Genomic DNA, 17,603 nt, shown 5'->3' on the forward strand with positions numbered 1-17,603 from the left:
GGAGCCTGGATTCCTCTGCTCTCGGCAGCGTCCAGGTTTTTTCAGGTGCACTTCTGAGTTTAACTGTCTTGTAGATCAAAGAAATGCCAGCAGAAGGCAGCTGATAGCAGGACTGATGGACTTAGGGTCTAAACACTCTAAAGGACTCTGGGCTGTAAGGGTACAGTCCCTTTGTCTCTGAGGATCCACAGGGTCTTACTTGGAGTGCAGGAGAGATGCCAGGACTTCTGACGTAAAAGCAGCCTTCAGGTGTCTTGGGGCAGCTAGAATAAAAAATACAAAAATATATATAAAAATAAAAATCCCAACAGCACTCCTGAGCAGTTGGTTTGAATGTGAGCCAAACTGGGGCAAAAGTCTTCGATATTAGGAGTAAAGTAAAGCTGAGATGACACCAAAATCCTCTCTATGTCTGGCTGTAGGACAGGACTGACTCTTCCATTGCCCACAGCAAAGTCTCCAGCTCCCAGGGACACCCTAAGGCAGGACCAAGTAGAACTCAGGAAAGGGACCTGCCATATGCCTGCCTGGATGTGGAATCATTTGGGGAGATTTAAATGAGAAATAGTGGGAGTTTTCCTCTGCTAAGTAGGATGTACATTATTAATGTCTTTCTATTCTTTGAGCAGAACCCAATGCGACTAAACAGCAGATGGCCAACAGCAGCTCCATCACCGAGTTCTTCCTGCTGGCATTCGCAGACACGCGGGAGCTGCAGCTCCTGCACTTCGGGCTCTTCCTGGGCATCTACCTGGCTGCCCTCCTGGGCAACGGCCTCATCCTCACCGCCGTAGCCTGCGACCACCGCCTCCACACCCCCATGTTCTTCTTCCTCCTCAACCTCGCCCTCCTCGACCTGTGCTGCATCTCCACCACTCTCCCCAAAGCCATGGCCAATGCCCTCTGGGACACCAGGGCCATCTCCTATCAAGGGTGTGCTGCACAGGTCTTCTTTTCTGTGTTCTTGCGTGGAGCAGAGTATTCCCTTCTCACCATCATGTCCTACGACCGCTACGTTGCCATCTGCAAGCCCCTGCACTACGGGAGCCTCGTGGGCAGCAGAGCTTGTGCCCAGATGGCAGCAGCTGCCTGGGGCAGTGGCTTTCTCAGTGCTGTCCTGCACACGGCCACTACATTTTCCCTGCCCCTCTGCCAAGGCAATGCTGTGGACCAGTTCTTCTGTGAGATCCCCCAGATCCTCAAGCTCTCCTGCTCAGATGCCTACCTCAGGGAAGTTGGGGCACTTGTCTTTAGTGTTTCTTTAGCTTTTGGCTGTTTTGTTTTCATTGTGCTGTCCTATATTCAGATCTTCAGGGCAGTGCTGAGGATGCCCTCTGAGCAGCGCCGGCACAAAGCCTTTTCAATGTGCCTCCCTCACCTGGCCGTGGTCTCCCTGTTTGTCAGCACTGCCACATTTGCCTACCTGAAGCCCCCCTCCATCTCTTCCCCATCCCTGGACCTGCTGGTGGCAGTTCTGTATTCAGTGGTGCCTCCAGCCTTGAACCCCCTCATCTACAGCATGAGGAACCAGGAGCTCAAGCATGTGCTCTGGAAATTGATGACTAGATGTGTTTCGGAAGCAATAAATTTCCATTCTACCTCTGCAGATGACTAATAATGTCAATGACTACAAGAACATCTAATATTATAGATATGATTATTTTTGTGTGTGTTTGTGTATTTATGAGTGTTTTCGTTACAGGACTTTCTTTGTTTTAATAGACCTAAAGTTGCCCATTAAAATGATATGATTCATCTGATTTCTTTTACAGTATGTACCTGTCGAGTATAGCTCAGAGATGCTGTATATGAGGAGCCAGGCCCTCTGTGAATTGAAATAAAAGAAAAGAGCCTGCACTGCCTTCCTTGTGTGACGTCCTTCCTCTGAGAGCTGCTCTGGCTCTGCAGGGGCAGTGCCATGTGCAGGGCTGCAGGGGAAAAGAGTCCCATCCCAGCAGCACGGGCAGGGAGCACCAGCGCTTGGGGCATGCCGAGCTGCTCTCTTGCCACTGCCCCCCTCTCGTGCTGAGCCCTGCTGGTGGGGTCAGGCCCGGCTGCTCCTGTAGCTTGGTGCCAGTGCTGCTGTGGGGCTGTGCTGGGACTGCAGGCAGGGACAGGCAGTGGGCACGGCAGTGGCACAGCCGGCCTGCGCTGCAGCACTTCCCTCCTAAGGGGGGATCTCCTCCAAGGTGGACTGACCACAGCTCAAGGGCTCAGTCTGCTGTGAGCAGGCAGAGGAGAGCTCTGCAGCCCCAGGGCACGCAGCAGCCCCAGCAAAGGAGTCTGGCGAGTGATTTGACTGCAAGGTCCCTCCTGCCCTAGCACCTCCCAGAACTGGCACGGCACTGGCTCCTGTGTGTCAGAGAGGCTGGGAGCCCAGGAGCTGTGCCATGGGCTGGAAGGATCACAACCAGATCACTTCTACCTGGGCAGATTCTGGGCCAAAAAGGGGGTGTTTTGTAGGTGTGGTATTATGAGCTCAGTGGTGCCTCAGGAGCTCCAAGTCCAGTAGGAAGCTAATGGCTGTTAAGTGGCCTGTGAGGTGACTTTTTTCTGAAGCAGCTGACAGGTCCCCCCTTGACTCCTGGCTGGGATCTGTGCCTTTAGGCTCACATCTGCTGGTCTCCATGATAGGCCACCAGATGCGTCTGCTCTGCACACAGTTTGTGAGATCCTCTCTTCCTAAGTAGATGGTAGCCCCCATAGTGGAAGAGGTCATGAATACGGGTTGTCATGTCAGAGGTTTCAGCATTTGCCTGAACTCATCTTTCAGGGCTGCTTTTGTGGTGGTGCAGAGCTGCTGGGCACATTGTGCAGGGTGCTCCTACAGCCTTTGTGTGCTTCTCCATGCTGGCTTGGGAGCTGCTTCTTTCTCAGGAGCAGAGTAGCCAACAGAGGGAAGACAGATACTCACGTATCTGTTCATGAAAGCCATCAGAAAGCTGCCCCTGAGAAGATGACTGATATGGGGAAGTCAGGGGAAGCCTGGCCAGGAGAGATGTGAGATCTGGGGGAGGGAAGAAGAGCTTGGCCAGCAGAAGCTAATGATTTTGGAGAGGTAAGAATGCTCAGGTAATGTCGATCCCACCATAAAGCTGACTTAAAGCAGTCATGTGAGGCCCTTAACCTATTTTAACCTGTAATATTAATTCGTAAATCTAAATGCCACTCCACACCGACAGGAATCCACTGCTCTAAGTTTTGACCACAATATCCATTGAAGCCAAAATTAGTCCATAATGTCATTTACATTACCTTTACTCTATTGCTCACCCTGATCCCTGCCCTTAACACTAGCATTTAAATGCTCTAATAAACTCTAGTATTCTTGCAGACCTAAATAAAACACTAAACCAAAGAGCTTGCCCATACCCTAACCACAGACCTGACACCCCAAGCCCAACACCAAACCCTCCCACTCAATATTTGCTTAACCTCTCACCCGGAAAGGTTCGCGGTAGTCCCTAATGCCATACATGAACAGCTAACATCCGAAACCTGTCCTCCTGTACATTAACATCGTCACCTTCAACCCCTCTCCTAACCCTTAACTTAAGGTGCTTGGCCCCTTGGAGCAGGGCAGGAACAGTGAGGTTGCTGTGCAGTCACATGGCATTCAGAAATGAGTGTGAGGGGCCATGGATCTGATCAGCTTGTGGGCCACAAGGAGGAGATGGGTGGGAATGCTCTGCTGAGCTCAGCTCTGCCTCAGGATCTCCTGCCCCAGCAGGAGTGTTAGCGTAGCAACCACATAACCACCAAGTGATTATATGAAGGTGCTTTATTCAGCACTGGAAGCCGGGGCAGGTGCCCAAATCTGGCTTCAAGTCCCGTTACTTCCCAGCCATTATTTATACATTCAACATTACGTAAGGCATACATATTCATTACAGGTTGCAACATCAGCCTCGCATTCCATTCTAATTAGTTCTCCTCCCATTTGCACATGCGTGGTGCTCTCTGGTGGTCATCCAGGTGGTCGTCCAGATGAAGTAAGGAGTCTTCCTCTCTGCTAAACTTTTCACCTTTCTCACTCGACGCATGCTCCCTCCGCTCCTTGGTTCTGCTTCAACTCATTTCAGCACTTCCAGGCCCTTATCCAAGGTCAGGTTGTACCTGTTCCCTCCCAGGGTTCCCCTTCAAAGATTCATTTGACTGTTCAGTATACTCCCTAAGTTTCCCAGTATTTGATAATATACTCCCTAAACTTCCCAGTATACATAAATTAATTGATAATGTAAGTACATTTGGCAATGCTTAATTATACTGTATGACCCATCACCTAAGAGACATTAATAAAACATCCATTCGATTCTCCCCAACACTAACAGGAGGAATGGGACTGGGGCAGTGACTGGGAGGTCACTTCTGTCTCTGCAGCTGATAGGGCAGCAGCAGGAACGTGTCACGCAAAGGGACTGTGAGGTCCCTTGTGTCTGGAGGTGGCAGGTCACCCTTGGCTTCTCCCTGGGATCGGCACTTTGGGGCTGCCATCTGCCAGTGGCCCTGCTAGGCCAGCAGAAGGCCCCTGCTTGGCATGCTGCCTGTGGGATCCCCTCTGCCTCCATCCCCAGGAGGACCCAGACACAAAGAAGGCCCGCACAGGGCTTGTCCTGTCCCTTCTGCTTGAGGCCAGGACTGGACAGCAGGAGGCACAAGGCTTGGCTGTGTCTAGCCAAGAAGCTGCAAGGACAGCAGCAGGCCCAGGCCTTGGGAGATGCTGGTGAGGTGACATCTGTGTGCTTGGCTGACAGGCCGCAAGGAGCCTGATGGGTTGGGATGCCTGCTTCAGGAGTGGTTTCCACCCTGATGGAGCTTTCTTTGGTAGTAGGAAAGAGCAGGAGAGCTCTTTCTCTGCCACAAAGTGCACGTTGGAAGGTTGGCACTCGCCACGAGGAGGAAGAATTGTCCAGGGGAACAACTGGTCTTCCTCCTAGAGCTTGAGGCAAAGAAGACATTAAGTGCCTAAGCCTTTACCTCATCTCTTGTCACTGGGTTTCCCCCACATCCAGTAAAGGATGATGATTCTCCTTAATCCTCCTTTATTAACATATTTATATAATTTTTTTTTCTTTTTATATTTTGCCTTTTTGACAAAAATCTGTCCATCAGACAGCCTGCTGTGGAGAGGACAGAGGCGTCTGACAAGGCTGAGAGTCCCAACAGGACCCAGGGATTTGTGTCCATGGCTCTGGTTGTTGTCTCTGCCACTGAGGCCTAGGAGGAGACAGCTTCTCGGTAAAGCACCAGGGCCTCATTGCCTCCTCGCCCCCACCCATGAACCAGGCAGGGCTCGTACCATTCTCCTGCACTTGGCCATGCACTTCCCCATCTCCTCCTGCCCCACAAAGAGCCCTGAGCAGTGTGTGAAGGGAAAGGATCTCCCTTCCCAGGGGCTGGGGGTCAAGGCCTGGCCCTTGTGCTTGGTGAAACACATCCAGTTTGGAAAAGTGACATCAGGGTCACCTTCACAGTGCCTTTGTCTCCTTGACCTCACTGCCTCCAATGCTCTGCTCTAACGAGCTCCAAGGGAGGCTGTGTCAGGGCTGGCCCTCAGGGGGACACTGCAGGAAACTTGCCTCTGACTTGGACTTGTTGAGAGATGTCTTCAATTGTCTCTCAGTGCCTGAGGTTCGTGGGGTCCTCCCCAAAGCCCCCCGAGGGGGGATTCCAATGCCTCGGGCTGGGCGTGTGGTGCTGAGCTGGGCCGGGCTCGTGGGACAGAGAGAGCTCGTGGCAAGAGGGCCGTGGTGCAGAGAGACAGCTGTGCCCAGGAGCAGCTCCTGTGCACAGCGCAGCAGGGCTGGGGGCTCTGACCGCAGGTGGCAGGGGGACAGGAGAGAAGGAGAGAGGGCTTGGAGGCAGTGAGGAGCGCAGCAACAGAGGGCAGCGTGTGGCAGGACAGATCTGCAGGCTCTTGGCACCGTGAGTCTCTGGCAGCAGGGCCATGCAGGTGGGGTTGCCAGAGGGGTCTTCTACAGCTGGCACATCCGATGGCTGATAGCATCTGTCGGGATAGTTGTCTCTCTGTTTCTCCAGCAAAGTGTAGAAGAAGCTGTAGAGAATGGCATTTATTAGAGGAAATTTCCAGAGGAAGACTGAGGCTTGGTTTATCTGAAAGGGAAAGGCTTTTTATTTGGATTCTGTGCTTTCAGATTCCTGCAGTGGAGGGGAATCTGAGTGAATCAGAGCACACAGCTTGTGGGATAAGTGTGTGAGCATGGACAAGGAGGAGACGTGGGGACACAGAAGCGGCTCCCAGCAGGGACACGGGCAGGCAGCAGGGACATGGGCAGGCAGTGAGAGGGAGCTGCTGCCAGAAATGCTGTGTGAGGGAGGGCTCAGGCACCTCCCTGCCAGCCCCTGCAGGGCAGGCGCCTTCCCTGGGACACCCCCTGCTCTCCTCTGCCACCAGCACAGCCTCTGCCCTCAAGCCCCCGCTGTCCCCAGCAGGAGCTGCCTCCTCTGCAGGCAGAGCTGCAGCACAGGAGGGTGTGCTGAGTGTCCGTCTGTCCCTCCCTGGCCTTGCCTCCCATGGCAGCAGCACGCTGCCGTTCCTCCTGGCTTCTCCACCTGGCCGTGCTGCTGCTGCTCTTGTTCCCAGGCTGCCTGGGGATGGGGGTTTCACCTGCCAATGGAGTGAGCCCTCGGGCTGCTTGTGGGAAGGGGAGTACGGGGACAGGGTGAGGGGTCTGGAGATGGGCACTTGGAGCCTGGCTTCTTTTGCTCTGAGCAGTGTTCAAGCTCTTCACAGGAGAACCTCCTTAGTGCAATTGTCCTGCAGTCAAAGAGATGCCCGCACAGAGCAGCTGAATCCAATGCAGGAAAGGGCTCTGCCAACTGTCTGTGTGCAATTGGGCAAGTGCTTTGAGGGGCTTAATTAAGAAATGGGAATGGTTTTTCTCAGGTCACTCTGCCGTATTATTAGTGTATTTCTGTTCCTCGGGCAGGACGCCATGCCCGGAGGCAGAAAATGCCCAACATCAGCTCTGTGAGCGAGTTCCTCCTGCTGGCATTCGCAGACACGCGGGAGCTGCAGCTCCTGCACTTCGGGCTCTTCCTGGGCATCTACCTGGCTGCCCTCCTGGGCAACGGCCTCATCCTCACCGCCGTAGCCTGCGACCACCGCCTCCACACCCCCATGTACTTCTTCCTCCTCAACCTCGCTCTCCTCGACCTGGGCTGCATCTCCACCACTCTTCCCAAAGCCATGGCCAATGCCCTCTGGGACACCAGGGCCATCTCCTATCAGGGATGTGCTGCACAGGTCTTTTTCTTTCTCTTCTTCATATCAGCAGAATATTCAGTTCTCACCATCATGTCCTACGACCGCTACGTTGCCATCTGCAAGCCCCTGCACTACGGGAGCCTTGTGGGCAGCAGAGCTTGTGCCCAAATGGCAGCAGCTGCCTGGGGCAGTGGCTTTCTCAATGCTGTCCTGCACACGGCCACTACCTTTTCCCTGCCCCTCTGCCAAGGCAATGCTGTGGACCAGTTCTTCTGTGAAATCCCCCAGATCCTCAAGCTCTCCTGCTCAGATGCCTACCTCAGGGAAGTTGGGGCACTTGTGTTTAGTGTTTCTTTAGGATGTGGTTGTTTTCTTTTCATTGTGTTGTCATATGTGCAGATCTTCAGGGCCGTGCTGAGGATGCCCTCTGAGCAGGGCCAGCACAAAACCTTTTCCACGTGCCTCCCTCACCTGGCCGTGGTCTCTATGACTGTTAGCACTGGCTTGTTTGCCTACCTGAAGCCCCGCTCCATCTCTTGCCCATCCATGGAGCTGGTGGTGGCAGTTCTGTACTCGGTGGTGCCTCCAGCACTGAACCCCCTCATCTACAGCATGAGGAACCAGGAGCTTAAAGATGCAGTGAGGAAACTATTTCTATACATTCTTCTTCATCATCAATAGTGACTTAATTACCGTGATTATTATCATACCATTTTTGTCATTATACTTATTATCAAAATATAATATTAGAAATAATCCTAAGAGGACTACCTGGTTATTTGGGAAAATGAGATAATGATTTCGTTAAGTCTATTTTTATTAATATTTTAACAACATTTTATATTGATAGAAATTTGTTGTTATTCTTATCCTTCTACATAACAAGTTTTAAAATTATTTTTAACCAGTCATATAATCATGGAATCACGGAATGGCCTGGGCTGGAAAGGACCTCAAAGATCATCTGGTTCCAACCCCCCTACCATGGGCAGTGACACCTCCCAGGAGATCATGGTTGCTCAGGACTTCATCTAACTTGCTCTTGAAGACCTGCAGGGATGGGGCATCCAATACCTCTGTGGAAAACCTGTTCCAGTGCCTCACTATTTTCTGAGTGGAAACTTTCCTGGTAACCTCTAATAGGAATTTCCCCTTTTAATTTAAAACCATTCCCCCTTGTCCTATCATTATCTACGTGAGTAGAGTCCTTCTCCATCCCTTTTATAAGGCTCTTTAAGTCTGCAACAACATCACCTTGGAGCTTTCTTTTCTGGTAGGCTGAACAGCCCCAACATTCTCAGCCTTTCTTCATAGGAGAGGTGCTCCAGCCCTCTGATCATCTTTGTGGCCTCCCTTTGGACCCACTCTAACAGCCCACACCCTTCTTGTGCTGGGGGCTCCAGACCTGGACGCAGGACTCCAAGTGGGGCCTCACAAGGGCAGAGCAGAGGGGGACAATCACCTGCCTCCACCTGCTGCCCACTCCTTTCTTGATGCAGCCTAGGATGCAGTTGGCCTTCTGGGCTACAAGCACACACTGCTGGCTCATGTTGAGCATTTCATCCAGCAGAACCCCCAAGTTCTCTGCAGGGCTGCTCTCAATGAGTTCTTCTCCCAGCCTATCCCCATGTTTGGGATTTCCCCGGCCCAGGTGCAGCACCTTGCACTTGAACTTTCTGAACGACTTCTTGACGCTCCTTAGGTTAACATGAGCCCATTTCTCAAACCTGTCCAGGTCCCCTTGGATGCCATCCCTTCCTCTGTTGCATCAACTACACCACTCAGCTTGGTGTCATCTGCACTCAGGGCCGCTGTCTATGTTGACGAAGATATTAAACAGTACTAGTCCGAGGATAGACCCCTGAGGGACACCACTCATCACCAGCCTCCACTTGGACATAGAGCCATTGACGACCACTCTCTGGGTATGACTTTCAAGCCAACTCCTTATCCACTCAATGGTCCACCCATCAAATGCGTCTCTCTCCAATTTGGAGACCAGGATGCCATTTCTGACCGTGTCAAAGGTCTTACAGAAGTCCAAGTAGATGACATCGGTCGGTCTTTGCTTGTCGTCTGATGTGGTCACTCCACTGTAGAAAGCCACCGGGCCTGTCCGGCATGACTTACCCTTTGGTGAAGCCATGCTGGCTCTCTTGGATCACATCTTTCTCTTGCATGTGCCTGACACTGATTCCAGGAGGATCTTTTCCATGATCTTGCCAGGCATTGAGGTGAGGCTCACAGTTCTGGAGTTCCTTGGGTCCTCCTTTCTACCGTTAATCAAAAGGCGAGTGATATTTTCCTTTTTCAGGTCACCAGGGACTTCACCCGACTGCCAGGACTCTTCAAATAGGATGGAGACAGGCTTGGCAACTACATCAGCCAGTTCCCTCAGGACCTGGGGTGCAAGTCATCATGCCCCATAGACTTGTACTTGTTTAGTTTCATCAGGTGGTCTCGAACCTGCTCTTCACTTCCAGCAGGTGGGACTTTGACCCCCAGCCTCCATCTCTGGGTTCAGGGAAATGAAAGACTTGGGAAGCCTGACTGGCAGGGAAGACTGAGGAGAAGACATTGCTGAGTCCCTCAGCCTTCTCCATGTCTGTCATTACCAGTTCACCCTTCTCATCCATCGGAGGGGGTAAACTCTCCTTGCCCTTTCTTTTCTGAGCCATGTATCTATAGAATCTCTTCCTTTTGTTCTTTGCATCCCCTCCCAAGCTCAGTTCCATCCATGCCTTGGATTTCCTTATCCCATCCCTGCACATCCGAAAAAAAACCATGCGTGAGGGCCTGGGAAAAGAAACCCTGGACCATAGAAGCCATTCTGGAAACAAAACTTGTAGGTAGGAAGTGCAGTTTTGTGGAGGTGCAGAGCTGATGGGCACATTGTGGAGGATGACCTTTGTGCCCTTTTCCCTCCTGACTACAATGCCACTTCCTTCTGAAGACTAGAGTAGCCAACAGAGGTGAGACAGATACTCTGGGATCAAGAATGTCATCAGAAAGCTGATCCCAATAAGATATGGGAGTTCAGCAGCAGCCTGGGCAAGAGAGATGTGAGATTTTGGGGTGGGAAGAAGAGCTTGGCCAGAAGAAAATTATGATTTTGTAGAGGTAAGAGGGGTCATGTAATGTAGATGCTGCAGTAACACTGACTTAAAACAGCCATGTATGGCCCTTACCTTACTTGAACCAGGAATTTTAATCCCTAAACCTAAATGGTACTACAACACTCTCAAAGGAATCCATTTTCTCGCTTGCTAACCCTGATCCCTTTCCTTAACACTAACATTAAAATGGTTTATTTAACCCTAGACTTCTTGACAGACCTAAAAACCCTAAGCCGCAGAGCTTGTCCATACCTTAACCGCAGACTGACACCACAAGGTGAGCACCAAAGACTCCCACTAAAACTTTGCTTCATCTCTAACCCAGAAAGTGAAAAACAGGTGCCTAGGGGGCTAGAGAGAGGTCAGCTCTACCTCAGGATCTCCTGCCACAGCAGGAGGAATGTGACTGTGGCAGTGACTGTGAGATCACTTCCTCACTGTGATTTGTGCTATTAGAGTGTGGTTGTCAAACATGTTGTCCTTTAACCCGGCAGGTTGCTCAGCACCACACAGCAGTTAGCTCACACCAACCCCCCAAATGCTTATGTGTTGAGATAAGGGCAGTTTAATGGACCGAAAGGGAAGAGAAATAATAACAGTAGCTTTTATGATGATGATGATGATGATTATTATTATCATTGTTGTTGTTGTTTTATTATTATTATTATTATCATTGTTGTTGTTGTTGTTATGTACAAAGCAAGTTATGCACAATGCAATTGCTCATTACTTACTGATGTCCAGCCTGTCCCCAACTGGTAGAACATTCTGGTAACCACCTGCACCTGCTCTTGTTTGACCTTCAACAACTCCACAAACGGAAGGCTCCTCCCAGAGACTGGGCAAGGTAGATGTCCTGGTTCCAGTTAGGACAGAGTTAATTTTCCTCCTAGTAGCTGGTAGGGTGCTATGTTTTGGATTAGGATGAGAAGAGCGTTGATAACATGCTGATGTTTTAATTGTTGCAGAGCAGTGTTTACACCAGGCCAAGGACTTTTCGGCTTCTCGCTCTGTCCTGCCAGCGAGCAGGCTGGGGGTGCAGCAGGAGCTGGGAGGGAACAGACCCAGGACAGCTGACCCAAACTGGCCAAAGGGGTATTCCATACCATCTGACGTCATGCTAAACAATATATAGGGGTGGCTGGCTGGGGTGGGGCGCCGGCTGCTCGGGGATAGGCTGGGCATCGGTCAGCGGGTGGTGAGCAATTGCATTGTGCATCACTTGTTTTCTTACACATTATTATTATTAATACTATTATGATTATCACTATTATTATTATTATTGTTATTATTATTTTCCTGTCTTAATAAACTGTCTTTATCTCAACTCACCGGCTTCACTTTCCCGTTTCTCTCCCCCATCCCAGAGAGGGAGGGGGGAGGGTGAGCGAACGGCTGTGTGGTGTTTAGCTGCCAGCCGGGTTAAACCACAACACATGGATTAATATTAACACAATTATTTTAAATTTCCTGTTAATCAGTGGAAAATAGATCATGTACAGTCATACTTTTGGGAAGGTAAACATCACTGGAGACAACAAAATGAGGAACTTGAACTTTGTTTTATTTTATTTTGAAAATAGCAGCATGATTTCCTGTTGGTTTTACATAGGAAAAACCCTGCTCTTCCTACCTAAGCAGGGCTTCAAAGGAGTAACACTAGACCAATATCTATGGGAAAATGATGCTCCAAACTGAAATGCAACAAAGTTCAGCCTTTAAAATGAGGAATGATTTTGAGTAGATTCTCTTTGAAATCTCCCTCCTTAACTACACCATGAAAGCTCTCCAATTAGCTGCACAAGTCTTGAAGACGTGAAGAAAATCATGGGAGAGATATGGTTGCTTAGGACTTTCTCTGTTTTAATGAGTTCCGTGGTGTATTTTGGTGCTGAGTCAATGAAACTTGGGTACTGAGAGGAGAATGATGCAACTGCTTGAGAAAGTAAAGTCAGAAGGAAAAGTTGAAGTGACTTGGAGTATTAATTGGCCCCGCTGAGGGCTCTTACTAACAAAGCCTCCCCAGGGACTTGTTAGGGCAGATAATTGGAGGCCATGATTCCAGACAGGCAAAGCGCTGTGCTGAGAAAAGTCTTGGTTGGTTTTGGTGAAGCAGAAGGGCCAAGGCCTGACCCCAGCCCCTGGGAGGGGAGATCCTGCACCCCCACGTCTGGCTCAGGGCTCTTCTTGGGGTCTGTATGATGTGGTGGGCAGTGTGATGCCACGAGAAGAACTTCATTAGGACACCTCCCCACCCCTGCACAGGGTATCAAGGAAGCAAAGAGGCCCCATTGCAATGACTCTATCTCGTCTCCTCAGAAGCTCTAGGCAAAGGGACAAAAACGTCAGGGCTGTTGGGGCCTTCCCTTATTGTCAGCACCCTCTGCCTTCTCCTCTGCAGGCTTTCCTATGCTGTTCCACACTGTGCCCTATATCCTTGAAGTCTGCAGACACTCATCTCTGTCCACAACCTTGCTCTCATCCCAGCATTTCCATCATTTCACCAATATCTCGTCAACAGTCACCAGGTGTTCCTTGAAACACAAAGCTAGAGTCTGATTTTTGGGTGACCTCTGACACCACAGCACTACCCTTTGAGGGACATTTCTTCCTCCTTGTGGCCAGTGCCAACCTTTCAAGGTGCATTTTGTGGCAGTTTTTTCTCTCCTGCTCATTCCTACTACCAAAGAAAACTCCATCAGGGTGGAAACCACTCCTGAAGTAGGCATCCCAGCCCACCAGGCTCCTTACGGCCTGTCAGCCAAGCACACAGAAGTCACCTCAGCAGCATCTTCCAAGGCCTGGGCCTGCTGCTGGCCTTGCAGCTTCTTGGCTACACACAGCCAAGCCTTGTGCCTCCTGCTGTCCAGTCCTGGACTCAAGCAGAAGGGACAGGACAACCCCTGTGCGGGCCTTCTTTCTGTCTGGGTCGTCCTGGGGATGGAGGCAGAGGGGATCCCACAGGCAGCATGCCAAGCAGGGGCCTTCTGCTGGCCTAGCAGGGCCACTGGCAGATGTCAGCCCCAAAGTGCACATCCCAGGGAGAAGCCAAGGCTGACCTGCCACCTCCAGACACAAGGGACCTCACAGTCCCTTTGCGTGACACGTTCCTGCTGCTGCCCTATCAGCTGCAGAGACAGAAGTGACCTCCCAGTCACTGCCCCAGTCCCATTCCTCCTGTTAGTGTTGGGGAGAATCGAATGGATGTTTTATTAATGTCTCTTAGGTGATGGGTCATACAGTATAATTAAGCATTGCCAAATGTACTTACATTATCAATTAATTTATGTATACTGGGAAGTTTAGGGAGTATATTATCAAATACTGGGAAACTTAGGGAGTATACTGAACAGTCAAATGAATCTTTGAAGGGGAACCCTGGGAGGGAACAGGTACAACCTGACCTTGGATAAGGGCCTGGAAGTGCTGAAATGAGTTGAAGCAGAACCAAGGAGCGGAGGGAGCATGCGTCGAGTGAGAAAGGTGAAAAGTTTAGCAGAGAGGAAGACTCCTTACTTCATCTGGACGACCACCTGGATGACCACCAGAGAGCACCACGCATGTGCAAATGGGAGGAGAACTAATTAGAATGGAATGCGAGGCTGATGTTGCAACCTGTAATGAATATGTATGCCTTACGTAATGTTGAATGTATAAATAATGGCTGGGAAGTAACGGGACTTGAAGCCAGATTTGGGCACCTGCCCCGGCTTCCAGTGCTGAATAAAGCACCTTCATATAATCACTTGGTGGTTATGTGGTTGCTACACTGACACTCCTGCTGGGGCAGGAGATCCTGAGGCAGAGCTGAGCTCAGCAGAGCATTCCCACCCATCTCCTCCTTGTGGCCCACAAGCTGATCAGATCCATGGCCCCTCACACTCATTTCTGAATGCCATGTGACTGCACAGCAACCTCACTGTTCCTGCCCTGCTCCAAGGGGCCAAGCACCTTAAGTTAAGGGTTAGGAGAGGGGTTGAAGGTGACGATGTTAATGTACAGGAGGACAGGTTTCGGATGTTAGCTGTTCATGTATGGCATTAGGGACTACCGCGAACCTTTCCGGGTGAGAGGTTAAGCAAATATTGAGTGGGAGGGTTTGGTGTTGGGCTTGGGGTGTCAGGTCTGTGGTTAGGGTATGGGCAAGCTCTTTGGTTTAGTGTTTTATTTAGGTCTGCAAGAATACTAGAGTTTATTAGAGCATTTAAATGCTAGTGTTAAGGGCAGGGATCAGGGTGAGCAATAGAGTAAAGGTAATGTAAATGACATTATGGACTAATTTTGGCTTCAATGGATATTGTGGTCAAAACTTAGAGCAGTGGATTCCTGTCGGTGTGGAGTGGCATTTAGATTTACGAATTAATATTACAGGTTAAAATAGGTTAAGGGCCTCACATGACTGCTTTAAGTCAGCTTTATGGTGGGATCGACATTACCTGAGCATTCTTACCTCTCCAAAATCATTAGCTTCTGCTGGCCAAGCTCTTCTTCCCTCCCCCAGATCTCACATCTCTCCTGGCCAGGCTTCCCCTGACTTCCCCATATCAGTCATCTTCTCAGGGGCAGCTTTCTGATGGCTTTCATGAACAGATACGTGAGTATCTGTCTTCCCTCTGTTGGCTACTCTGCTCCTGAGAAAGAAGCAGCTCCCAAGCCAGCATGGAGAAGCACACAAAGGCTGTAGGAGCACCCTGCACAATGTGCCCAGCAGCTCTGCACCACCACAAAAGCAGCCCTGAAAGATGAGTTCAGGCAAATGCTGAAACCTCTGACATGACAACCCGTATTCATGACCTCTTCCACTATGGGGGCTACCATCTACTTAGGAAGAGAGGATCTCACAAACTGTGTGCAGAGCAGACGCATCTGGTGGCCTATCATGGAGACCAGCAGATGTGAGCCTAAAGGCACAGATCCCAGCCAGGAGTCAAGGGGGGACCTGTCAGCTGCTTCAGAAAAAAGTCACCTCACAGGCCACTTAACAGCCATTAGCTTCCTACTGGACTTGGAGCTTCTGAGGCACCACTGAGCTCATAATACCACACCTACAAAACACCCCCTTTTTGGCCCAGAATCTGCCCAGGTAGAAGTGATCTGGTTGTGATCCTTCCAGCCCATGGCACAGCTCCTGGGCTCCCAGCCTCTCTGACACACAGGAGCCAGTGCCGTGCCAGTTCGGGGAGGTGCTAGGGCAGGAGGGACCTTGCAGTCAAATCACTCGCCAGACTCCTTGGCTGGGGCTGCTGTGTGCCCTGGGGCTGCAGAGCTCTCCTCTGCCTGCTCACAGCAGACTGAGCCCTTGAGCTGTGGTCAGTCCACCTTGGAGGAGATCCCCCCTTAGGAGGGAAGTGCTGCAGCGCAGGCCGGCTGTGCCACTGCCGTGCCCACTGCCTGTCCCTGCCTGCAGTCCCAGCACAGCCCCACAGCAGCACTGGCACCAAGCTACAGGAGCAGCCGGGCCTGACCCCACCAGCAGGGCTCAGCACGAGAGGGGGGCAGTGGCAAGAGAGCAGCTCGGCATGCCCCAAGCGCTGGTGCTCCCTGCCCGTGCTGCTGGGATGGGACTCTTTTCCCCTGCAGCCCTGCACATGGCACTGCCCCTGCAGAGCCAGAGCAGCTCTCAGAGGAAGGACGTCACACAAGGAAGGCAGTGCAGGCTCTTTTCTTTTATTTCAATTCACAGAGGGCCTGGCTCCTCATATACAGCATCTCTGAGCTATACTCGACAGGTACATACTGTAAAAGAAATCAGATGAATCATATCATTTTAATGGGCAACTTTAGGTCTATTAAAACAAAGAAAGTCCTGTAACGAAAACACTCATAAATACACAAACACACACAAAAATAATCATATCTATAATATTAGATGTTCTTGTAGTCATTGACATTATTAGTCATCTGCAGAGGTAGAATGGAAATTTATTGCTTCCGAAACACATCTAGTCATCAATTTCCAGAGCACATGCTTGAGCTCCTGGTTCCTCATGCTGTAGATGAGGGGGTTCAAGGCTGGAGGCACCACTGAATACAGAACTGCCACCAGCAGGTCCAGGGATGGGGAAGAGATGGAGGGGGGCTTCAGGTAGGCAAATGTGGCAGTGCTGACAAACAGGGAGACCACGGCCAGGTGAGGGAGGCACATTGAAAAGGCTTTGTGCCGGCGCTGCTCAGAGGGCATCCTCAGCACTGCCCTGAAGATCTGAATATAGGACAGCACAATGAAAACAAAACAGCCAAAAGCTAAAGAAACACTAAAGACAAGTGCCCCAACTTCCCTGAGGTAGGCATCTGAGCAGGAGAGCTTGAGGATCTGGGGGATCTCACAGAAGAACTGGTCCACAGCATTGCCTTGGCAGAGGGGCAGGGAAAATGTAGTGGCCGTGTGCAGGACAGCACTGAGAAAGCCACTGCCCCAGGCAGCTGCTGCCATCTGGGCACAAGCTCTGCTGCCCACGAGGCTCCCGTAGTGCAGGGGCTTGCAGATGGCAACGTAGCGGTCGTAGGACATGATGGTGAGAAGGGAATACTCTGCTCCACACAAGAACACAGAAAAGAAGACCTGTGCAGCACACCCTTGATAGGAGATGGCCCTGGTGTCCCAGAGGGCATTGGCCATGGCTTTGGGGAGAGTGGTGGAGATGCAGCACAGGTCGAGGAGGGTGAGGTTGAGGAGGAAGAAGAACATGGGGGTGTGGAGGCGGTGGTCGCAGGCTACGGCGGTGAGGATGAGGCCGTTGCCCAGGAGGGCAGCCAGGTAGATGCCCAGGAAGAGCCCGAAGTGCAGGAGCTGCAGCTCCCGCGTGTCTGCGAATGCCAGCAGGAAGAACTCGGTGATGGAGCTGCTGTTGGCCATCTGCTGTTTAGTCGCATTGGGTTCTGCTCAAAGAATAGAAAGACATTAATAATGTACATCCTACTTAGCAGAGGAAAACTCCCACTATTTCTCATTTAAATCTCCCCAAATGATTCCACATCCAGGCAGGCATATGGCAGGTCCCTTTCCTGAGTTCTACTTGGTCCTGCCTTAGGGTGTCCCTGGGAGCTGGAGACTTTGCTGTGGGCAATGGAAGAGTCAGTCCTGTCCTACAGCCAGACATAGAGAGGATTTTGGTGTCATCTCAGCTTTACTTTACTCCTAATATCGAAGACTTTTGCCCCAGTTTGGCTCACATTCAAACCAACTGCTCAGGAGTGCTGTTGGGATTTTTATTTTTATATATATTTTTGTATTTTTTATTCTAGCTGCCCAAGACACC

The 17,603-nt window shown here is 50.8% G+C and overlaps 2 protein-coding genes and 1 pseudogene across 3 annotated transcripts; 2 read left to right on the forward strand and 1 right to left on the reverse strand.

Annotated features, from left to right (window-relative positions):
• The first annotated feature begins 552 nt into the window (after positions 1-552).
• On the forward strand, positions 553-1,586 carry LOC310890558 (olfactory receptor 14C36-like; annotated as a pseudogene). The gene has a single exon. The product of its transcript is annotated as an olfactory receptor 14C36-like (transcript).
• Positions 1,587-5,843: 4,257 nt separating this feature from the next.
• LOC310890674 (olfactory receptor 14C36-like) lies at positions 5,844-8,575 on the forward strand. The gene has a single exon (XM_083852985.1). The coding sequence runs from the start codon at positions 6,974-6,976 to the stop codon at positions 7,907-7,909; it is 936 nt and encodes a 311-aa protein (XP_083709111.1). The 5' UTR covers positions 5,844-6,973; the 3' UTR covers positions 7,910-8,575.
• A 7,662-nt stretch (positions 8,576-16,237) lies between these two features.
• Positions 16,238-17,240, reverse strand: LOC310890559 (olfactory receptor 14C36-like; the record flags this gene model as incomplete). The annotated part of the gene is made up of 1 exon (XM_083852883.1): positions 16,238-17,240. Exon 1 carries the CDS (start codon positions 17,198-17,200, stop codon positions 16,238-16,240), a length of 963 nt encoding a protein of 320 aa, XP_083709009.1. The 5' UTR covers positions 17,201-17,240.
• Positions 17,241-17,603: the final 363 nt, after the last annotated feature.

The sequence above is a fragment of the Anser anser genome (assembly GCF_964211835.1).
Source record: "Anser anser genome assembly, contig: HAP1_SCAFFOLD_32, whole genome shotgun sequence".
NCBI classification, from domain to species: Eukaryota; Metazoa; Chordata; class Aves; order Anseriformes; family Anatidae; genus Anser; species Anser anser.